Genomic DNA, 20,732 nt, shown 5'->3' on the forward strand with positions numbered 1-20,732 from the left:
ATTGGAAGAGCATCCAAAGGTCAATGTTTTTTAAAGAGAAAAATTCATGGAAATGCACCATTTGTCTAGAAGAGCCTGCAGGCCACTGCCTGAAAGATATGAAAAGTATAAATAAATCATAGTTATGATTACATGGTCCCACTCTACAGTTACTACAATTACATATCCATCTCTGGGCAGAGAAACCAGACGTGGATTTAGCTGTGTGATTACATTACATTATTATCATTGGCAGGCCCTGGTATCCAGAGTGACTCACAATGTTTGAGAACATAACAAGTACATTTACCTGATTTGTATGATTAATAGTGCTGTGTCTGACAAGGAACAGTCCCAGACCAGTGAGTGAATATGTGACTGCCCCTAAAGCACAAATGTAAGTTGTAACAGCAAAAATTGAGACCTTTTATATAGAGAAGAATGGACTCTGAACAGATGGGAGAACGAGACTCTTGGTTTTTTTAATATCACTGAATTGGCACAGCTGATCTCGTGAAAAAGTACACGAAGCACATAGCCAAGACAAACCTCCTTCAATTTAGGCAGGTTTTCAACAAATAAAAATGTTAAAATCTGTGCACAGTTTGACCAATGCATGAATTGCATGCTTTGGCTTGTAACAAAAGCTAATATTAGTGTAAAATCAACACAGGGCCTTCCTTGCTTTGGATGAAAGAACCTCTGTGAAAAGAATCAAGTCCTCAGAGCTCTGGACAAATTGAAGATCAATAACAAAATGGTGAGGCGAACAAGGATCCTGAAACCTTGTTTAAAAATGGGTTATAAAATGTTCGTATTTTTTAGGTTTCGAAGATGCATAACACTAGCAATAAAGAGAAAAAAAATTTGGGGGGATTTGTAGCACAGCTTTATGAACTTCATGATTTTGTCTCTCTGAAAAACCGCAGGAGTATTTGATACTGATATTTAGGAAATGTCTCCGTGAAGTGAATCTGGCAGTCTGTCAGGGTTTCCTTGCTGTAATCAGTAATTCATCACCTTGACAACTAATTATCTAACGAGCGTTGAGACACAAGTGTAAATGTTAACTGAGGGCTTTGTTCTTTGATGCGCTTCATTAGACCGTTCTGCTCATCCGTGTACTTCTGCTGTCAGCAAATGCATTGTTGGTAATAAATTTGAAAATGTTGGGTCAATGTTGTGTTGTAATTAATGTTATAGTTTGGCTCAGAAATGTAGAAATATTATAGAAGCCACTATGAACAGTATAATAATAATATGAAAGTTACGCACACACACACACACACACACACTCACTTTGAGTCCAGAGTTGGGGGGAGGTCTTTCAGTGTTGTGGAGGATGAAGAACTGATGTTTGACATATTATTATTATGAACAGCAATGCCTTTCTTACAAGTGCCTTTGAACAGAGACTGTATTTTTATTCTTCCACACAGACACAACCATAAGAATTTAAAGGAAATAAAAATATTGGAAAACCCTGATTGAAAATTGGCGTACTGCCATTTCAGTCTGCGATCAAAAAACTATGCCGAACCGAGTATGTCTGTGTAACTTAAAAACAGTTTTTTTTCTTTTGTGCTGCATGCACAACACAAAAGACATCTTTGAACTAAAACTTTCAATGGCAGGAACACAACTTTGACACATTTATTAGGAAGGCCTGGATGACTAATCTTGAGTGTTTGTTTTTGACTGCTTTGTGCCGGTCTTATCAAACATTCGCCATTCCCCAGGTCTTTTTATCTCTTCTGTTCTGTCAGCTTGTCAACAACAGTCAAAAAGTATGTTAAACAACTTATTTGTTATTCGGCGAAAAATGAAGGGAACAAATCTGTCAAGCAACGAGACGGCAGCTCTAACCTTTGTGGGGGGAAAAGAAAGCAGAGCCGCCTTCGAAACAGGGCTTCCATTTTGATAAGAACTGAAACTTTCAGTCAAGTGTTCACAGAGTACTCATCAGCATTTGATGGGTGCCTTTTGTCACATCGCAGAAACAGATTGATTTCTTTATTTTCAGGCGTCTGCGTTGACTTGATTCCGCCTCCCATTCCAACAGTCGCCCCTTGTTGCATTTGACTTTTCCAGTTACGCTTTACTTGAGCTACACGCAGTAAAGCCTACGTTACATAACGCTGTAGTACTTATGACACGACGCCTGTCATTACCTGCCATGAAGTCACAATGAGGTCATTCAGACTGTGGCTTCAATGCCTGTCAATGCACATAAACAAGACAAAGCGCCTAATCTGTAATTCCCAAAATGGCCAGATTCACCCAGGCACGGGTTCAATTGAGCAGTCGTGGCTGTTTGTAGGGCTTTGGCGTGAGAAAACGTGCCACAATCACGGTTAGAATTAAAGTAGGGCATGTATGGTGGCCTTAGGGCACTGGAATGCAAAGTGGATGCATTTCACATTTATGCATTTGCGTTTTTGCGGTAATGAAATAGCTGTGTGATCTACTCGTGATCAAAATTTCATAGCGAGGCCTCGCTTCCCACTCCTCGTTAATATTTACATTAATTTAATTTACGAGAGCAGCTTCCACTTAACTTTTAAGAGCCCACTCGAAATAAATATGCCCTCAAGCATCATTGATGATGTGAAATGAAAACATCAGTTGACTTGCAGACGTACAAATTGCCAGTTTTTCTGTTTATAAGTTCGGGTGAAGCAAGCACATATGACACATTACAAGAGGATTGCAGTCATTTCTTAATCCGTAGGAAAATTCAAGACAAGCTTAAAACAAGGGAATGGCTACTTGTTCGTAAACGGTGGCCTGTAGCATTTATTGATCTTTCACTTTCCCCCTCGAACTGAACGGTGAAATAAATGAACACTTTAACAAAAAACAAGTGTTCAAGTGTCAGAGAAGCGTGAGTGTGTGAATCATAGCAGAGACGAATTATCTCTAATGCAGCAAAATGTCAAGCCACGTTCCGGAAACCTGCCCCGCATTATCGTGAAACAAAGTCAGTAGAAGCAAATTTACAAATTTCATAAATATCAGAGGCGTGCCATGGTTTAGGGGTGGCACCAGTTTCAGTAGACATCTGATGAAGGAATTCTTCACATGACCCAGGACCCTGTACCCCAGACCAAAGTCTGAAATCAAGACAGGATTCAGTAGTATTGGACAACCGCGTGTAAACATGGAACAAACAGAAAGCAATTAAGAGGTTTAGGGAGGCTAAGTAAAGCTAAAAGCAACCCTTCCCTTTAAAAAACAAAAAACAAAACCTTTATGTGCCAAAAGACTAGCAGGTGTCCTGGTCCCCAGCGGATGTCACATGTCAGGTTGGGGGGGGGGGGGGTGTTTGGCTGGTGCTGTGCCTCTTTTTTCGGGTGGGGGGGGGGGCTGGTGCTGTGCCTCTTTTTTCAGGATTGAGGGCCGATGGTTGTTTGGTTGTTTTCCTCCAGTCCATTCATAGCTGCTGACTCACTCCAAACAAGCATCTCTTTCTCTTGTGCTGCCCCCCCCACCCCCCCTTCCCACCCAAACCCCAAAAGTGAGGTCAGGGCACGGCCAGCCAAATGACGAATGAATGGGTGACAGTTGGAGATGCACTCTGATTGGTCAGCTCCTGGGTGAGTGACATCGATTCTGTTTGCCTTCTGTGTGGGAGGGGCGTCGCTCGTTCACGGGATTGGATGCTGGAAATTGTCACAGTATCACACCATGCAGATATAAAAAAGAAGAACAAAAAAATTGCCCAAAAATAAAAATACATATATTAACCCACCCCCAAACCCCACAAAAAAACCAAGCACACTCTGTGGCCCTTTTGAGATGCACTTGCCCCTGACTGGGTCTTCAGTCTGTTATTATTACATCGTATTTCATTTCAACACTAAAAATTAATAAATATTGCCTTCTTGGACTAATCTGTGCTTTACTTACAGTGCATTTATTTTGTACATCACGGTCATTGTAAGTGTTTATTTTGTTTTTAGTTAACATTGTTATGGTCGAGGGATTCTTCTCCCTAGTACTCTGCGGTCCCTGAAATGGAGTCGCTCGGCAATACAGTTCTTTCCTGCCAGGCTTGTCCAAAATGGCTGCTGGAGTTCAACCCCCCGAAGGTCCAGCCAAATAAAGTACCTGTGGGGGTAATAAAGACAACAATGTATGATCCATTACATTACAGGCATTTAGCAGACACTCTTACCCAGAGCGACTTACACATCTTTTTACTTAGTGTTTACAATGTATCCAGTTATACAGCTGGATATATACTGAAGCAATGCAGGTTAAGCACCTTGCTCAAGAGTACAACAGCGGTGCCCTACCAGGGAATCAAACCTGTGACCTCTAGGTTATAAGACTAGTTCCTTACCCGTTATACTACACTCCCGCCCACTGCAATGATCCAGTAACGTTAAAGCTCGCAAACTAGACATTCTTGTAGAAACAGACAACTGTGATTCCATCCAATGCTATATCTTTCACAGAATATTACTTGTCTTGCCAAGCAAATGTGGTGCCATTATAATGTTATAATACGTCAGAACTGGGGTGCCTGCAGGAAAAAGAGAATGTGTGTGTACAAGGTAAAATAAAACTGCGTTTGGTCACAAAAAAACATCTCGGTACCCAAAGCACAGCAGTATTTGGAAAAGTTCTAATCATTTCCAGGGAGCACGCCCCACTCATGAAGTCATGAAGACTGGGCGGAGCCTCAGCTTGGTTCCCCAGCTTCATTTTGGAGGGAAAACGCTCTTTCCCACTCACTGGTGAACAGGGCGCATACAGACAGAGGCGTCTCTCAAACACTGTCATCAGTGAAGGACACGCAGGGGTGTGATGATGTCACGTCTGCTGCTGTTCTCTCCGCACGGTCGGGCCCGATCCGTATCCACGCGGGATATTACCGGTGTTAGCGGCGGCGTCAGATCTCCACGTCGGGGTCCGTGAATCCCTTCTTCCCCTCGTTGACGAGGACGGGCTTTTCTGTCCTGGTGTGCCACACGAGAATCTGCGGAGGAGCCCAAGGTTCAAGAGCTCGGATTTAATACAGAATTATAAATTAAAAAAAGAAAAAACTAACAAAAAAACCTGAGGAGGAACCAAGTGCTGAGGGTCAAGTGCTCATATTTAATGCAGAATTATAAAAAGAGTGGAATAGTCTGGTGCTTCAACAGCAAGCACAGTCTGGTAACACTTCATTTGAAATATAGGCCATGAAGCCAGTATTACCCTGTTATAAGCGTGGCATAACACCTGTTATAAAAATGCAATTAAGCTAGTAATAAATGCCATTGCAATGACATAAATGTATACCGTGGTGAGTTATTTCAGAGTCTGCTATGTAAACTTTGCTGCATACATTATGACAATATCACAGTCACATGATGCTTATCATGAACTGTAATACAGTTACAGGCTGGTGATTTGTCACGATTATGGCAGCATTATGTAGGGTTATTGGTACACAGCTCACGTAAAAGTGACAACCTAATACAAAAATAATTCTTGTCTGCAAATTCCCATCTGCAAATGCTTATCCGTGTCACGGTCTAATCTGTGTAATGAAGAGGGAGGAGAGCATGACTTCTCAGAGCTTTAATGAACAGGATGTGACTGATAATTCAACGCTTAGCGATGACTTCCTCAGAGTCAAGTGATGTTTGACACAGAAACGGAAATTAAACTTCAGCTCTGTTCCTTGAACGAGCTCCGGTGTTCCTCCTTCTCCAGTCTAGACCTTTCTTTGAAGTTACGGTCCCAATGTACCTAAACTTTACTTCTCCCGCAACAATATTCAGCTGAATCATCTGCATTATCGCCATGGGAGCCTGCATCGTATCCTGTTTTCAGTGTGTTCATTTGTATGTTTATGTAGGTGTGAAACTTGAAACAGTGGTAACTGTTCTTTGCTCTGGTAAGAGAGATGCTACGTAGCCTCGTAGCTTCTTGAAAGTGGGGGGAACTTTTTTTGTCAGGCACCGGGAGCACAAAAAGGCCAAAAGCCTGAAATGTGTGGAAGAGCAAAGCAGCAGCACTCTTGTCTTACGGTGCTGAAAGAGCCTTTTTTCTCTTATCATGAAAGGAAATACATCAGGGGAAAGGGCAGTCAATGCCAGCTTTCACTTGAGTCTGAAATAGCTTCAAAACAGCCCAAAACCCCAGCAACACAGGATGGGGTGAATCATAGATGGGTTGTATAAGCCTTTACGCACATGAAAGAATGATTCTTGCCAGTGAGCCTTTTTACTCAAAGAACATTGCTCGAATATTGCATTAACGGTATTCTGGTGCCCACGGTGATCTGTTTTATAGACCGTAGAGTACACCTGTTCATTTAGAGAATGGATTTCCCTGTCCTCCAAACACTGTGCCATTGTAAGTATCTCAGAAACCCTTGTTATTGATTCACACTGTTAAGCCAATAGAGTGATTTGGTGTGGCTGCATGAGAACCCTAGCAGAGGTACACTTTCAGAGTAGAATGTAATCTCAGCAGTGTTCATTTCACTGAGCCTGTAGGGCCTCCAGGAGAGATGAAGCAGGGTGCTAAGCTTCACTGGAGACCAGCAGGATCTAAAATTCATTTCCACCTGGCCCACCCCACCACTGCCCCCCCCCCCCCCCATGAATAATGCACATACACGTCTGACAAGCCGGACGCCCTCCCCTTGGGTGCACCGAGGGGGGGTAATAGATGGAGCTGAAGAGGGGCATTATGAAGATGAGAGCAGTCAGAGAGCGGTCTACAGCCTCTCCACTCCTGCTGAGAAGACCCCGCTACCCCCCCGCTACCCCCCCCCCCCCCCACCCATCACGCAGCCGGGGAGAGGTCCTCCAAGGCGGCCCTCAGCCAAATCACTTTCCTGTCTGTCAGGAGTCACAGGCCTCAGCCTGTCTCTCTTCAATTAGCTGCTGTCAGTCATGTCAAACATATCAATCATATTTAGTTTGAGTTTATTGGCAAATTAATGTTTCACAACAGGGCTGCCCAGCCCTGTTCATGGAGATCTGTCCTCCTGTACATTTTCACTTAACCCTTAACAAAGCACACCTCATTCAATACATGAATGTCATTTAGCAGAGTGACTTTTTCTTACATAGCATTTACATTGCATCCATTAACACAGCTGGATATATACTGAAGCAATGGAGGTTAAGTACCTTGCTGAAGGGTACAACAGGTTACAAGACCAGTTGCTTACCCATTATACTACACTGCCACCATTCAACAGCTAGATGTCTTGTTGAGCAACTAATTAGTAGAATCAGATGTACTGAATTAAGGTTGAAACCTACAGGACGGTAGATCTCTAGGAACAGGGCTGGGCAGCCCTGTATTACAGTAGTACGGTCACTGGAATCTTACCCGAGGTGCCCCCTGAGGTACAAGCCGCCCCTCCCTCCTCACCTTGGTGCAGTTGGCTGCTTTGGGCTCCAGGTCGTTGAGGGTCACCAGTTCCCTCAGCAGGCTGCTCTCCTGATAGCCTCCCTTGACGCCGCGCAGCTTGAAGTAGGCCTGGGGCTTGAAGAGCACGAGCCGCAGGTTGACGGCGAATCCCGCCATGTCGATGGCGAAGGGCCGGTGGGGGTCGAACACCGTCTTCCAGCCGTACACCTTGCCGGCGGCGTTGACCTTGGGCGACTCGTAGCGAAGACCCCCAACGAAGGCCACGGGCCACACGGAGACCTTCCGGGTCAGCCGCATCTGAACACGGAGCCAGAGCGTTAGCCTCATAGCGCTGGAGCACGCTAGGAACGATCCCCAACGAGGTTCGCTTTAAAGGGGTTTGACGCAGGATGCTGGGGCGAAAAACCCTTTAACATACATCTCGGAGTGGATTATTCTGCTTATAATATAACGATTAAAATATAACGATGGGTCATTGACGTTTTGGGGACATTCACTCCCCAAATATCGACTTTTTAGCCATGTATTGAATTATCATATCAACAATGACACTGGGCATGGTACTGTTTCAGTATGTTGCTATGGTTACATCGGTTGGTTATCTAGCCAGGTAGCTTATAAATTTAGAAGAGTGAATAAACCTGACCCAGTCTACTTGTAAGTTAAACATTTTTAATGGACACCTTACAGCCAATCAGAATTGAGGATTCACTTAGACACTTGATAACAATGTGTTTATCAGGTGTTCCTCTGTTAAGTATTTGTTAAATAGAGGTTCTTTCCTGAAATGGGAGTAAACAGACCAACAACCAAGACAAACTGTCTAAGTATAGCTATGTTTGATTAGCATGTGGAGAATATTCATTTGGGTGGGAAAACTTTCAGAATATTAATTTGCATGGTTCATAAAATTCAGAAACTTACACCACTCATTTATGTCATATTGGGAGAGGCTTCTGCAGGTACACTCAACTCTCAGCTGGCCCTTTTATAAACATATAAGTGCAGGCGGAGATATTTTCTGTATTTTAGATTTAAGGTACCCTGTTTCAGTTGATTTAACTTGAATGTGTTACTGGTGTCAGTTGATAAATTTGTAACAAGGCATACACTGATATATGAAAAAGTTCATGTTGTTAAAAGTGAAATAAAAGGTGGTTACTGCAGTCTAGCTCTTTGTTTTGTCATAAAATAAGTAAATGCAGAAAATAACAGTGAACATAAATTTACCCCGGCTACAACACTCAGAGCGAGACAACTGTGTATAGTCTATAAATATAATTTATTCCATGATCTACATCAATCTGATTTTAAGAGCAGCAAAAGCAACCTCTTAAGAGAAAGTTTTTTTATTGTGTTATTTTGCCTATCTGCCTAACTGTGTGGAAACAATGTCAATCGATCAGTATTTATTTTTACAGCACATTTTATACACAGATCTACAATGCACAAGGTCGTGTTTGTCAGAGCTGATGGCTTGGCTTCACAGGGAAGTCCAAAGCAATGGTGTGGGAAAAAATAAAACTGCCCCTATAAAAGTGATAGGTGTGTATGCACGTGCACACAAACACACACACATACAGGGAGGTATGCACATATGTCCATGCACAAATGCGCACACACACACACACACACACACACACAGACCACACACATGCACACACATACTCACGCATGTACCCACTCACTCTTATATTGTACTAAGATGTGATATCTGTTTGGAATCTCCATCCTTCAGTTCACTGGTGCTCTCATTGGAACCCAGATAAAGACACACTGCCTCTGAGCATAGCAGGCAGCTGCAGCTGGAACCAGAGGTGTCCTCTGATGGTATTAAATCAAACCTGCACTGGCCTCTGAGGTGCATTGTTACATATTTTTTTTCTGTTAGTATATGGGGACACTTTAATGCGCGGTTCACTGAGCTGAGACCGTAGGGGGTATGGGGCAGAGATGAACAGGGGGAGAAAGATAAAGAGAGAGGGAGAGGAGAGAGAGAGGACAGAGACAGATATGACAGACGGTGTGTGTTTATGTTGCATGTGTGTATAGTGTGGCATGGCTCAGGTAATGCATTTATATTAGTGACAGTGTTATTGTTGTCTGTGACATTTGCTTGGGCAACACTGCATGTCTTGCTAACAAAGCACCTTGAAGCTGAATACTTAAAAATTGAGAGAAAGAGGGAGAGAGATACAAAAAGAGAGAGAGGGAGAGAAAGAGGGAGAGACAGAAAGACAAACAGCACCTCTGAAGGGAACAGGGGAGAAAGAAGGACATAACAGCAGTACCTGGAATATAAATAAAGAGCTCCTGTAAATAAGCTTCGCCGTTTCCAAAAGAGGCAGCATAAGCACTTTTTTTTAAAACACCGGATGAATAATTAATGTGCCCTTCTGCGTGATGCATGGTTTCTTCACAGTGAGAAATACATGTTTTATGGGTCATTTTAATTTCGCGCGATTCGCAGAGGGGGCCGGCGGACGTGTTCCTCTGTCAGGGCTGGCTGGCGGGGAAGATGAATGGAGGACAGAGAGCGGCTCTGTTTCGCGGCTCTGTTTCGCGGCTAATAGTCCTCGGGCCCTTTACCGGGGGGGGACGGGCGACGCGACGACCCTGCCGACGAGGCTGTGAGGGATCGGCGACGGCCGAAAGCGGCGGCTCTTCCGTCTGCGCAAAAAAATCCTCTGTCCGTACCGCTCCCGCCGGGGTGGTACACGGCGGCCATTTTAGAGTGTGGACAGCGGGCGAGCTGGAGGAGCGGAAGAGGATTTATTTACACAATTAGCCGCGAGACTATGAGATCAATAGACGTCTGGGAGAGAGAAAGAGACGGTCGCTGTGTTTGTATGTGGAGAGAGAGAGAGAGAGAGAGGGAGAGAGAGAGAGAGATATGATAGTATGTGTATGTATGTATCGTTTATGTCGTATGCGTGAGAGATATTGGAAATCTGCTCCAAATGTCACTGTTGCTCACCATAAGTGTTGTGAAATCTAACAAGGCCGAACTGGGATCCAGATTTAATGCTTCCTCCAGAAGGCAATTACTGTGAGACACACAGAGGAGGCAGCAGCCCAGGTGTGCTGTTGACCTTTCCGTGCTGTGTGTGGAGGGGTGGGGGGTTTTAGACAGCGTAAATTGGGCACAAGCAATCTCAGACGATGCTCTGAGTCACTTTGATTTGTTGCTCACCAAACCCATTGACGACATGGCAATTTTGTTCAAGCAAGGCCAAGCAATTACTCCGACTTTGTAAGTGGGGATCCATATGCCAGGAGAACCAGATGGCTTCTAGATGATTCTAAGGTCACCTGCCTGGCCGGGCACACTTTAATTATCACTCGCCTGAGCGATTTGTACGTCCCAGCTTCATGGCGAATTACATTCGAGGAAAAACAAAACAAACAGAACTATAATAACAAGAAAAGAAAACAGTGAGGTTTTTGATTTTGTGCCTGTTTTCTGTGAGACTCGGTTTCCAGAATTCGATGCACATTCTCGGGCAATCTGGCAGCGAGCGCCACTGCCCCCCCCCCCCACCCCCCTACCCCCCCCCCGGCGAAGCGAGAGGTCGAGAGCGAGGCAGGATCCGCGCAGGACACAAACGACCGCGTCCCCCGGAACGGCGGTAAAACGGTCGAAAGGCCCGACAGCCTTAACGGCCGCGGCCATCATTCACCGTGACGACCAGACAGCCGCGCCTCCTGTGGTTGCTCGGCTACCTCGTTAAAAACCTGAGGGGATGGAGAGCTTTTAGGGTGGCGTGTGTGTGTCCTACCAGCGATTAGCCAGGAGAGGTACCGGCGGTCTCATCAAAACGACAGGTACCAGTATTTACGAGGGCACTTTAACACCAGCAGGATGTGACTAAATTGTAAATTGTAAACTTTAATGCTCTCAAATCTCCTCTAATACTTGTTATGAAGCCACTCATTTAGGCTGAGTTTCTGTGGCCCTGAACACTGATTGCTGGATATGACCTTTCCTCAGTTCATTGTCTGCATTCAGATTTGTGCTGGTGAAGCCCTGTGTTGAATTAATTTGTGATTAAATGATACGCGGGCATCACATTGCCCGACATCTACCAAACTCTGTCTCTTTTATCTCCCCCTGCCCACTTTCTGTTCACCATTCAAATAATGCGCACAGAGTTCCTTTTCAACCTGAAAGCAGCGAGTATTACCCCGTTATATTTTAATCTGAGAGGACGCTGCTTTCAAAGCCAAAAATGTGACATTTCAGTGCATTATGGGAGTCAAATATTGAATGGATGGAGCAAATACTCCCCGAACACACAGTCATGACATTTCTGCATATTTTCAGTTTCCATGGAGAGAAGTCTATCTCAGCCAAGCCTTATTACTTGTGTCCACATAACTGTCGGCCATTCTGGTTGATTGTCCACTAAATGAATACATATAAAGATGAATATTAACTGGTAAGGCCTGATTCATAAAGTGTTCCACATTAGGAGGGCTGACCTAGGATCAGCCTTCTCCTGTCCCCATCATGACCTTCTCCAGCATTGGACAACGGCCAACACTGATCCCAGATCAGCCCTCCTGCCCCGTGACGGTGTAAGGAGCGGCGGGCCGTGACCTCACCTCCTCAAACAGCTCCAGGCTGTAGGTGTTGTCGTCGTCGGCGAAGTAGACGACCCCCGGCTGGCTGCCGTTCAGGCTGAAGGTCTCCCGGAGCCAGCGGAGGGCCAGGTTCCTCTGCATGGTCCCGCGGGGGATGCGGGGGTCCCGCGCGTCCCCCCTCAGCTTGTAGTTGCGGGGCGTCTCCACGTTGAGGTGGGTGTAGTTGAGGCCCGTCTCGCGGAGCAGCCGGGTGACCAGCGGCGTCTGCCGCTGCGAGTCCTCCACCAGGATCCAGTGCAGGTTGGGCACGTGCAGGAAGGTGTTGGCCAGCCTGGTGAGCTCCGCCTTCTGGACGGGCCGGCTGTAGGTGGGGGTGACGACGTGGATGGTGGGGAGCACGTCGGACCAGGGCGGGGGGCGGGTGTACACGTACTCGGTGCGCACCACCTCCACTATGTCCTTGTCGGGAGAGCAGTACTCCCTGGAGTCCGAGCCCTGGCCTGCGTCTCTCCTGGTAGGGCCCCTGTCATCTAGGGGTACAGGAGGACAGGCCAGACATGGAGCTGTCCTGAGTTACTGAATTACTGTCTAAGTTCCATGCCATGTGGAGCAGATTTCCATTCCCCACCCCCCCTTCCACCGATCCAGAACTTTAAATAGCTGCGAGGCGGTTTCAACGTACTGCGATCGTCCTCAGAATGATAAAGAGCTCTTTTTCTAAGTGGTAGCAAGCTGTACAAAGGCGAAAGCACGTACCAGCGAATGGAGAGAAGTCTTGACAACTGAACAGCGATGGGATAGCTTTATCGAGCGACCAATTGGAGTAACCACTGAATCAGAAGTGAAGTCCGTTTTCTGCTGATTGCATTCCAGACTAACAGTGGCCTTCGTCCCTGTGTTATTACAGATCAATTCCTGTTCCACACTCTAAAAACACTGTCCGCTCCACATAACTCACCACAATCACCACTGGCAACGTTCTTAGCAACTTCTGCCAGAGAAGGCCTTCTCTCTGTCCATTTTGTATAAGAAATATACAATAAACTGCCCTAATGCTCTCTGAGCTACGGTACTGTGCTATGGGGAATAGGGTCCAGACTGACTGATCTGTGTGTTTTGTGCTGATCTTCATTCACAAAGCGACTCGGTCCGATTCTCCGACAGCTCAACATTTGTTTGCAGAGTCTCCAAGTTCATTTGTTTTTTTAATATAAGGCCGTCACCTTGCAAATACTGGAGGAAGCTCGCGGCTCCCTGTGCTGCTGTCAGTCTAAGGGCATCACATTAAACTCCTCCTCGCCTAGGGCTTCAGACGAAGGCCGTGAATCAGCTGGGAGAGACTATTACAGCAAACACTGCTTAAAGTCACGAGGATTAAATGCCATCTCCTTTTGACTCGAGCGTCTGTGTTTGTTTATTCATTTTTTATGCTAACACTCCATTCTGTGGGGACAACAGGCAACTCATTTCAGTGGATCTGAAGCACTTTTCATTTTATAGTTATAGATGATTTGAATGTCATATATATATATATATATATATATAAAACAGCATCAGCCAATATAGCCAGACTAATATCAATAATTGATCCCAATCAATATCGCATCCCACACATATTTATGAGTCCGACAAGCAACTATAACTCGCTCTTTTTTACAGCTTATCAACCAGCAAGGATAATTCATCAGTCTTTTTGCAGAAAGTCAAATCAATACATTGAGCTCAATATGTCAGAATTAAATCCTTATTAGAGATACAGTTACATATGGGCTTGAATGTGTTCAGGGCTATAGCTGACAGCTCATGTATGTATAAATTATTGTGTAAACCACTCACATACCACTGGGGGGAAAAGACAAGCAGAAAATATCTTCAAAGACCTGTCCCAGTCCGAGACGAGCCTGGGGGGGGGACAGAGGCGGAGTCCTTACCCTTCCGGATGGCGAGCAGAGGAGCGATTGCACTTTGATGCCAGACTGTGATGAGTAAGGTCCACGGTAACACGATCAACACGATGGCAAGGACGTCTCTTCTCTTCAGCATCTCCAGCGTCAGGCTCACACTTCGTCATTACCTGTGAGGGCGTAGAACAGGCGTGAGCATCATTACCTGTGAGGGTGTAGAACAGGCATGAGCATCATTACCTGTGAGGGCGTAGAGGGAGGGGGAGGAGGGCGTAAGAGGGTTGCCTATTGAAAATCCAGGGCACAGGAAATAGCTATTCTTCATTTTAGTGCACAAAACTTAGATAAAACCACATTAGCTACTTTAATGGTAGAAAAGACAGCTACTACAGTAATTCTTGCTTAAACAGATATGGAATTAAATATATTATGACATAACAGTATTTAAGATGATCTACCCATCATTACATTATATGAATGTCGGAGAGCCTGTCATTATCTGAAATGGTAAGGAACCCAGCCACTAATTGACATCTGTTTAAGTACAGTACAAAGACACTACGGGGATTCCACACCATTCAATGTTTTGTTTTATTCTGACTTATCTGTGAGTAACTAAATGGACAGAATGACCTGCACAAATGTTCTCCAATCACACGGCAGCTGCCAAAGGGAATGGGCGCCATTTTGTGGTGGTAAAGCACCCACAGAGGAAACCATAAAGCCACCGGTCTCCTGTACATGGGGCAGCGGCAGTTTAAACCGCTCCCAGAATCCCACTGAAAAGCCAACGAGGGAGCGATTGAACCTTCTGTACTGCATTACTGCAGCAGAGCTGCTGGTGTAATTACATTCAGCTCAGCTCAAGAGGATTTTCATTACATCTGATAGGACCCATAGCCTCAGTGATACAGTACACTTTATTCATTTATTTATTTATTTTTAATTTGGCCCAAGCTGTGTTGCCATGATACAGCTAGAAGTACAGTAGTCCCTTCTGAAAGCAATTCAAATCTTCATCAGAACAGAAAGCAAAAATTACGGTTTTGAGAGTCATATATAGGACTGGGGGGAGGGGCATTTCAAAACGGTATCGTATGGAAAAAGATTTTGGTGATTATAAGGATACTTTCATACTGTCCTAATAAATGATCAGAGAGACTAGCTTGTGGTGTTTCTTTCTCTTTTTCCACAGAGGTGCCACTGAAGAGTTTGATTCAGTCTCCATTTTGTCCCTCTTTCAGCATTTAGCACCTTAGCCACTGTTTGTGGGTATCTCCGGGTCTCTGTGTGTATCGCAGGTCCTTGAGACGCTGGGGTAGATTTCACACTGGAGACATGATGGTCATGTGACCTCGTTTCCTTTATTTTATTTGTTGGTAACTGGCTTCTCTGGCCCTTTTTCCTTCCCCTGGAAAAGCCTCGTTCTCTTCCTCTGCCTTCATGCGCACATTAGAGCCCCTTTTGTGTCGGTCTGAAAAGCGATGGAGTAAAATCACAAAAGAGACGGTGTGGCGTCGGGCCTGAAGCCCGGGGACCTGAGAGCTCGTCTGGCCGAGAGCCCAAGAGGCCGTCTTAGCGGGCGAGCGAGCTCCTCCTGAAGGGGCCGCCTCTTCTGTTCGGCTTTTTGTTCTGAACGCGTACGTGCGCATGCAGACCAGGCCTCTATCTCTGCTACAGCCACACCGCCCACGCTGGGAAACAAAGGGATCGGTCCTGAAAAACGGGGGTCCGTGGATGATAAGAGGCGTGGATAAACAAACCCCCCCCCCCCCCCCCCACCACCCCACCCCCGGTGTCTTTGGTGTCTTTAACGTTGATAGCTCTTTGTGAGCGAATGTGGAAGGTTAGTTCAAACCCTTAGAGGCACGCTGTCCTCCTCTTCTGGAGGAAATGCACTTTCTGTCCTCTGCATTTAACCCATCCTAGCCACTTAGGAGCAGTGGGCAGCCACAGTGCAGCGCCCGGGGACCAGCTCCTGTTCTGAGGCCAGTGCCTTGGTCAAGGGCAATGGCAGGAGTGCACCTAACCTGATATCAGCCACTGCCCTTTATCAAGTGTGTAAATGCTGTGTGGTGTGTTGTGCTGCTAAGCGCTGGACATGCATGTGCTTTTGAAGCTGAAAGTAACTGATAATCAATGCAATATGAGCTGTTGAGGTGGGTCAGCTTCGATCAGCACTCCCACACATGCAAATAATCACCAGCCGCATTGTATCCAATGAAGCAAACGTGCTCTCATTTGCTCTCTAACTGAGAATAGAACCATGCTGTCCATGGTTCAGGTTTGCACATGAGCTCAAATAATTGTAAAATGATTTAATTGAGGTAATATGAGCAGTGCTATTTCTTTCAGTGTCTACTCTCATGTGTAGTCCTGGCAACTTTTTTTCCCCAGGGCTGCTCGTAGCTCTGTATCCGACACTAAAAGAGGAAGTCTGCGAAATCTGTCTCGTCTTATAAAGCCTTATAAAATGTTCAGACACCATCACAGTTGGCTGTCGTCCTCGAGGGGGAACCAGGAGACCTGCTTCATGTCTTTAAACAGCCGCAGAACACAACCTTTCCCTTTTTCACAGGATCAAATCCCCAGATACAGTCACAATGCAGCATTATTCAAGAGAGATTTGGATTCATATTTCTGCAGCAGAAATACCCAGCAAAACCAAAAGGAATAATAATAAATATTCTACAAATAATACAATGTGGTGTCCACTACATGCCAAGAGTCTATAATTTTATCTAATTACTAAAGTGTTTCCTTAATATGGTGTAACTGTTAAAACATGCGAAAGTATGAACATGCAATTATGACTTTGTGAAGGGCAATGAGTTGTTCTAATGAAACATAGATGTATCATTTTATGGACAATGACAAAGATAAATGTGCTGTTCCAATGAAACACATGAAACATAGATGAGACATACCCTTTTATGGATAATGAGGAAGGTATAAATAAATTACTGGTGAATAAGAACACAGGAATGCATAAGGAAGAGAAGATAGCATCCAGCTCATCTGGAAAACCCAGAACAGCGTCAAAACCCCCAAGGGCCTCGGCCTTTATGTGAGGTTTCAGGAATTAAGGAGAAGTGGAACATGGCGATACATGACAGCGCTGTTATATATTTACACTGCCAGTGTGCCCCAGGGTCTGAAGCAGGTGAGCTAACGCTGACCTTTTGCCACCTTGTGTTGTGTCTGAAAAGCTCTGGAGAGATTCTGGCCTCTTTATTCAGAGCAGGGGGCAGCAAGAGCTGCTGCTTTGGGGGGCATATGAATGGGGGGGTGGTGGCTTTTACCACTGTTTCTGTTCTTTAAAAAGGAAAATAGAAGAAAACCACTTAGAATATGCTTAGCATGAATAAACAATGATTGTGGTGAAGAGGCGATAAAATTGATTGAGATTTTACATAACTGAGGCAACTTCTTAAGAGCGGCTATAAACGTAAGTGGCAATACTTGTCACAGATCATAATCGTTATTGACCGGGCTGCTTATAGGGTTTTTACGGGTGAAATCCGCCGCGGTCACGTGACATAAAGGATGTTTCCCCCGCGTGGCTGCGCTAGCCGTACTCACCTACGACCGCGAGGCGCTCATGACCACGCCCAGCTGTGCAGCAGAGGTCATGTGCCGCTGTGAGGAGAGTCAGCTGACCATGACCCGAGGAGCGGACCACTCCCCCGCCCGAGCGCCTGGGAGACAGGAAGAGGAAGTTGCGTTCACGCCTCAGTGTTCCAGCGACCTCCGAAAGCTGAGCTCCTGAGTTAGAAAGCCAGACCCACGGGCTGTCTGAGGTCACTAAGGCCCTCTGCCCAGTTCACTGAGCTAACAATTAAAACCTGGATAGATGAGCAAATCCAGACCATTAATATTGACTATATCATTACACCATAGAGAGCAACTACAGGGTCTTATGATGGAGTGGATATGGTGGCTTGTTTTCTTGAAATCAAGACAGATAAAATATTTTTTTCAAATTATTTTTTTCAATCTGCATTTCTTTTGGTTCCCTATCAATCAGGCTCAGGTATCTGAATCATATATTGGCAGGTAATCCATTCTTCATATCATGCTAGAGAATTTAAATGAAAATTAAAAAAAAAAAAAAACAGACTTCAATTTGATTAAATAAATCTAGACATTACAAAAAATGGACTTGAATTCTTTTATTCAAATAAGTCTATTAATTACATGTCATGGCAGATTAGAGCACAACAGGCAAGATTAATGTTAGCTATGTTAGCTACACATTGGTATGGATTTTTGCAGATAATTAATTGCCTGGTTGTTAATCAAGGTAAGATAAGACAAAATGATTGAACGGTAAGATTACAGCCTCTTCTATTAACAGGTTACAAGTCACTGCTGGGTAGTCATGGATCTCAGCCCATTTGCCATTAAGGCAGCTCTGTAGGATCATGGTCGGGCACTGGGGAATCAGAGTTCCAACTCCAAGGCTGTGCATGTGATTCCCAGCTTTAGCACTGCTGCTGCCCTTGAGTACGTGTGCATAACCTGAATTGATTCAGTAAATATTCAGCTGTCTGAATGGATCGTGTATTTGAAGAATATAAGCTGGATAAGTCTGTCTGCTCAATGCCTAAAATGCAAATGTAATTGCATCGGCTACAAAGGCTTGGGATCCCCAATCCTGGGAACCTATTTGTCTTACTGCTAAAATATGTGTAGAAAATGGCCTCTTCTCTCTGCACAGCAGGTCCAGTGACCTGCTTGTGTGTGCTGCGATTTGATTGGTCAAAGCACCGTCTAATGTATCAAATAAGTCACAGCTGTTTTGTGTGTTCGATTGGAAATGCTGCGCCACATCAATTTATCCACTTCAAATCAAAGCGGCTCAAATGGCTAATTTTCTGAGTGTGAAACAGGACATGATGCTGTTAGTCATGGACACCTGGGGGGAGAGGGGGGGCGTTAGTGAAGCAAACAAGCAGCCAGAAGCGTGTCCTGAATTCTTTCATGTCTCTTCAGATGTCCACTTGACCACTCCTGTTTCTAACGGCAGAGCGCTTAAAAGTGTGCACTTCTTTTAGGGCTAATCAGCGGAGAATAGAGCCCTACATAGGGAACACGCAGGACTGAGGAAATGAAAATTTGTAACGCATGTTACTGGCTCACACTGCTTTCTTCTGCAAACTGATCAATTTTCTGTCAGAACAGTTCCAGATATAAAACCTAGCCATCCGTGAGAAGAGAGAACAGCAATCTCGTGTTCTGACGGAGCAATCATTATGCCCCTTTCTCCTTAATCATTGTTCTGTATTCTAAGGATTTTAATTTAATTAAGCCCACAGGCACTTCAGAGTGAGGATAAGCGATCGGTGTACTGTCACATCCAGAAAAATAACTTTGCCTTGAGGTCCCAGTTAGTGTGAATTAAATATTGAGTTATTACGCATTAGTCAGGCATAAACTCTAAAGGTTGGTGCATTGCCTTTTCTTGAGGGAGAACTGAACATTCCCCAAAAGGTCAGCAGAACAGGATTTAACAGGAAAATGAAAACTTGCAGTCAGTGGAAGAAAAGAAACATGTCACAGAAGGATAACCGGCAGTAAGTAATTAGCCTCTCCGGGAAACAATTACTCACTGTTGAGAAATTTAGCTGGGATTTGGGGGTGGAATAAATTTGGATTTTGGGGTGCCTAGGTTTCTCAGAAGTTTTTTCACATCACACAAATACATACATGCATACATACATATATATTTCCCCTGTGTCTATGGGCTTGTTTATTTCTAAAAATAGTGGAACTGAATGCAAATTATAGAAAACTTTTCGAACCTCATTTGTAAATGTCAATCAAATCCAAAACAAACAGCAACAAAAACTTCAGATTGCTGCTTTATAACTCACGTTATATTTCGGTAACAATGGAGGGATGGTTATATTGTAGACATTGTTCATACATCCTTATATAGGCCCTGACCTTCAAAGACACATAAAGAGACACATTCATAAGTCAAACTTTATGCAGTATATTTGGCAGTGTTGCACTGGGTGATATGGAGTTATTTATTTTCTATTCACGGTTTTTTCTGCAGGATTTACAGTTTCTTCACCTTGTATAATCTGGATAATACCAATATAAAAAGAATATTTTTAAGAACAGCACCTGTGTCTATATTGTGTTGCTGCCAATAATATGGTCTCTTGTGATTCACTGGATTTTAAAGCAATCTAACCTCCTTTTCACAACCCACCCCACCCCCACCCCATGGACACTTGAATGAGTCACACCGGGCACAACGGCTGTGCTTTTGACAGGGAAAAGTACCTGAGACCGCAACCCAAACTCTTGCTTCAAATGCGTTTCGATTTATCGCTCCTCTGACCAAAGCTTCAAACTGAGCCCCACCAGCTCAGACAACATTTCATTAATGGAGCAACTTCATCAACGGGACAGGGAATCAAACGCTCCCCGAAGCCTCTTCAGGCAGATTGCCACTTTTCTCTCTCTAAATGCCTTTTAATGACTTTCTGAGAGATGATGCCATTGTTTGTGATGAAACTGAAGCTCCTCTTCAGAGAGAAAAAGGATTTGGACTCAGCGGTTGGGAGCTACTACAGGGATTCTGCTTTGGGCAACCAATAAAGTTTGCAGAGTTTTATGCTGATGAGGCTGCAAGGAATCTGAAAACAATCTGAATAATATTCTGTTTCTAGCACTTTTCCCCCCATCAGTATCCTGTTATAATTACTTAATTACCATAGCCATTTTACTGGATTTCGATTTCACTCCTTTCCTTAATAGGAGGCCAGTACACGATTAAAGGAAATTTTCTTTTAGACTTATAATGGAAAATCCTTAATACTTTCCGAAAGAGAAAAACCATTTATGCTTAATTGTTTTCTTGATTGA

General features: G+C 44.5%; 1 protein-coding gene across 7 annotated transcripts in view; it reads right to left on the reverse strand.

Moving 5' to 3' along the window:
- Nucleotides 1-1,767: 1,767 nt before the first annotated feature.
- LOC118236375 (galactosylgalactosylxylosylprotein 3-beta-glucuronosyltransferase 1-like) overlaps nucleotides 1,768-20,732 on the reverse strand; it is a 57,742-nt gene continuing 38,777 nt past the window's right edge. For 3 of the 7 annotated variants that reach the window (XM_035434676.1, XM_035434678.1, XM_035434675.1), the window contains 6 exons: nucleotides 17,433-17,548; nucleotides 13,878-14,020; nucleotides 11,968-12,476; nucleotides 7,363-7,659; nucleotides 4,860-4,963; nucleotides 1,768-4,089 (listed from right to left, as the gene is read on the reverse strand). In XM_035434676.1, the coding sequence (XP_035290567.1) occupies nucleotides 4,877-4,963; nucleotides 7,363-7,659; nucleotides 11,968-12,476; nucleotides 13,878-13,989 (1,005 nt within the window). In that variant the 5' untranslated portion in view covers nucleotides 13,990-14,020; nucleotides 17,433-17,548 and the 3' untranslated portion in view covers nucleotides 1,768-4,089; nucleotides 4,860-4,876. Of the gene's footprint in view, nucleotides 4,090-4,859; nucleotides 4,964-7,362; nucleotides 7,660-11,967; nucleotides 12,477-13,877; nucleotides 14,056-17,432; nucleotides 17,549-20,732 lie in introns of all 7 variants that reach the window. The other 4 variants (XM_035434681.1, XM_035434679.1, XM_035434677.1 and 1 more) reach the window with 3 other exon arrangements.

This window comes from Anguilla anguilla, chromosome 9, assembly GCF_013347855.1.
Source record: "Anguilla anguilla isolate fAngAng1 chromosome 9, fAngAng1.pri, whole genome shotgun sequence".
NCBI classification, from domain to species: domain Eukaryota; kingdom Metazoa; phylum Chordata; class Actinopteri; order Anguilliformes; family Anguillidae; genus Anguilla; species Anguilla anguilla.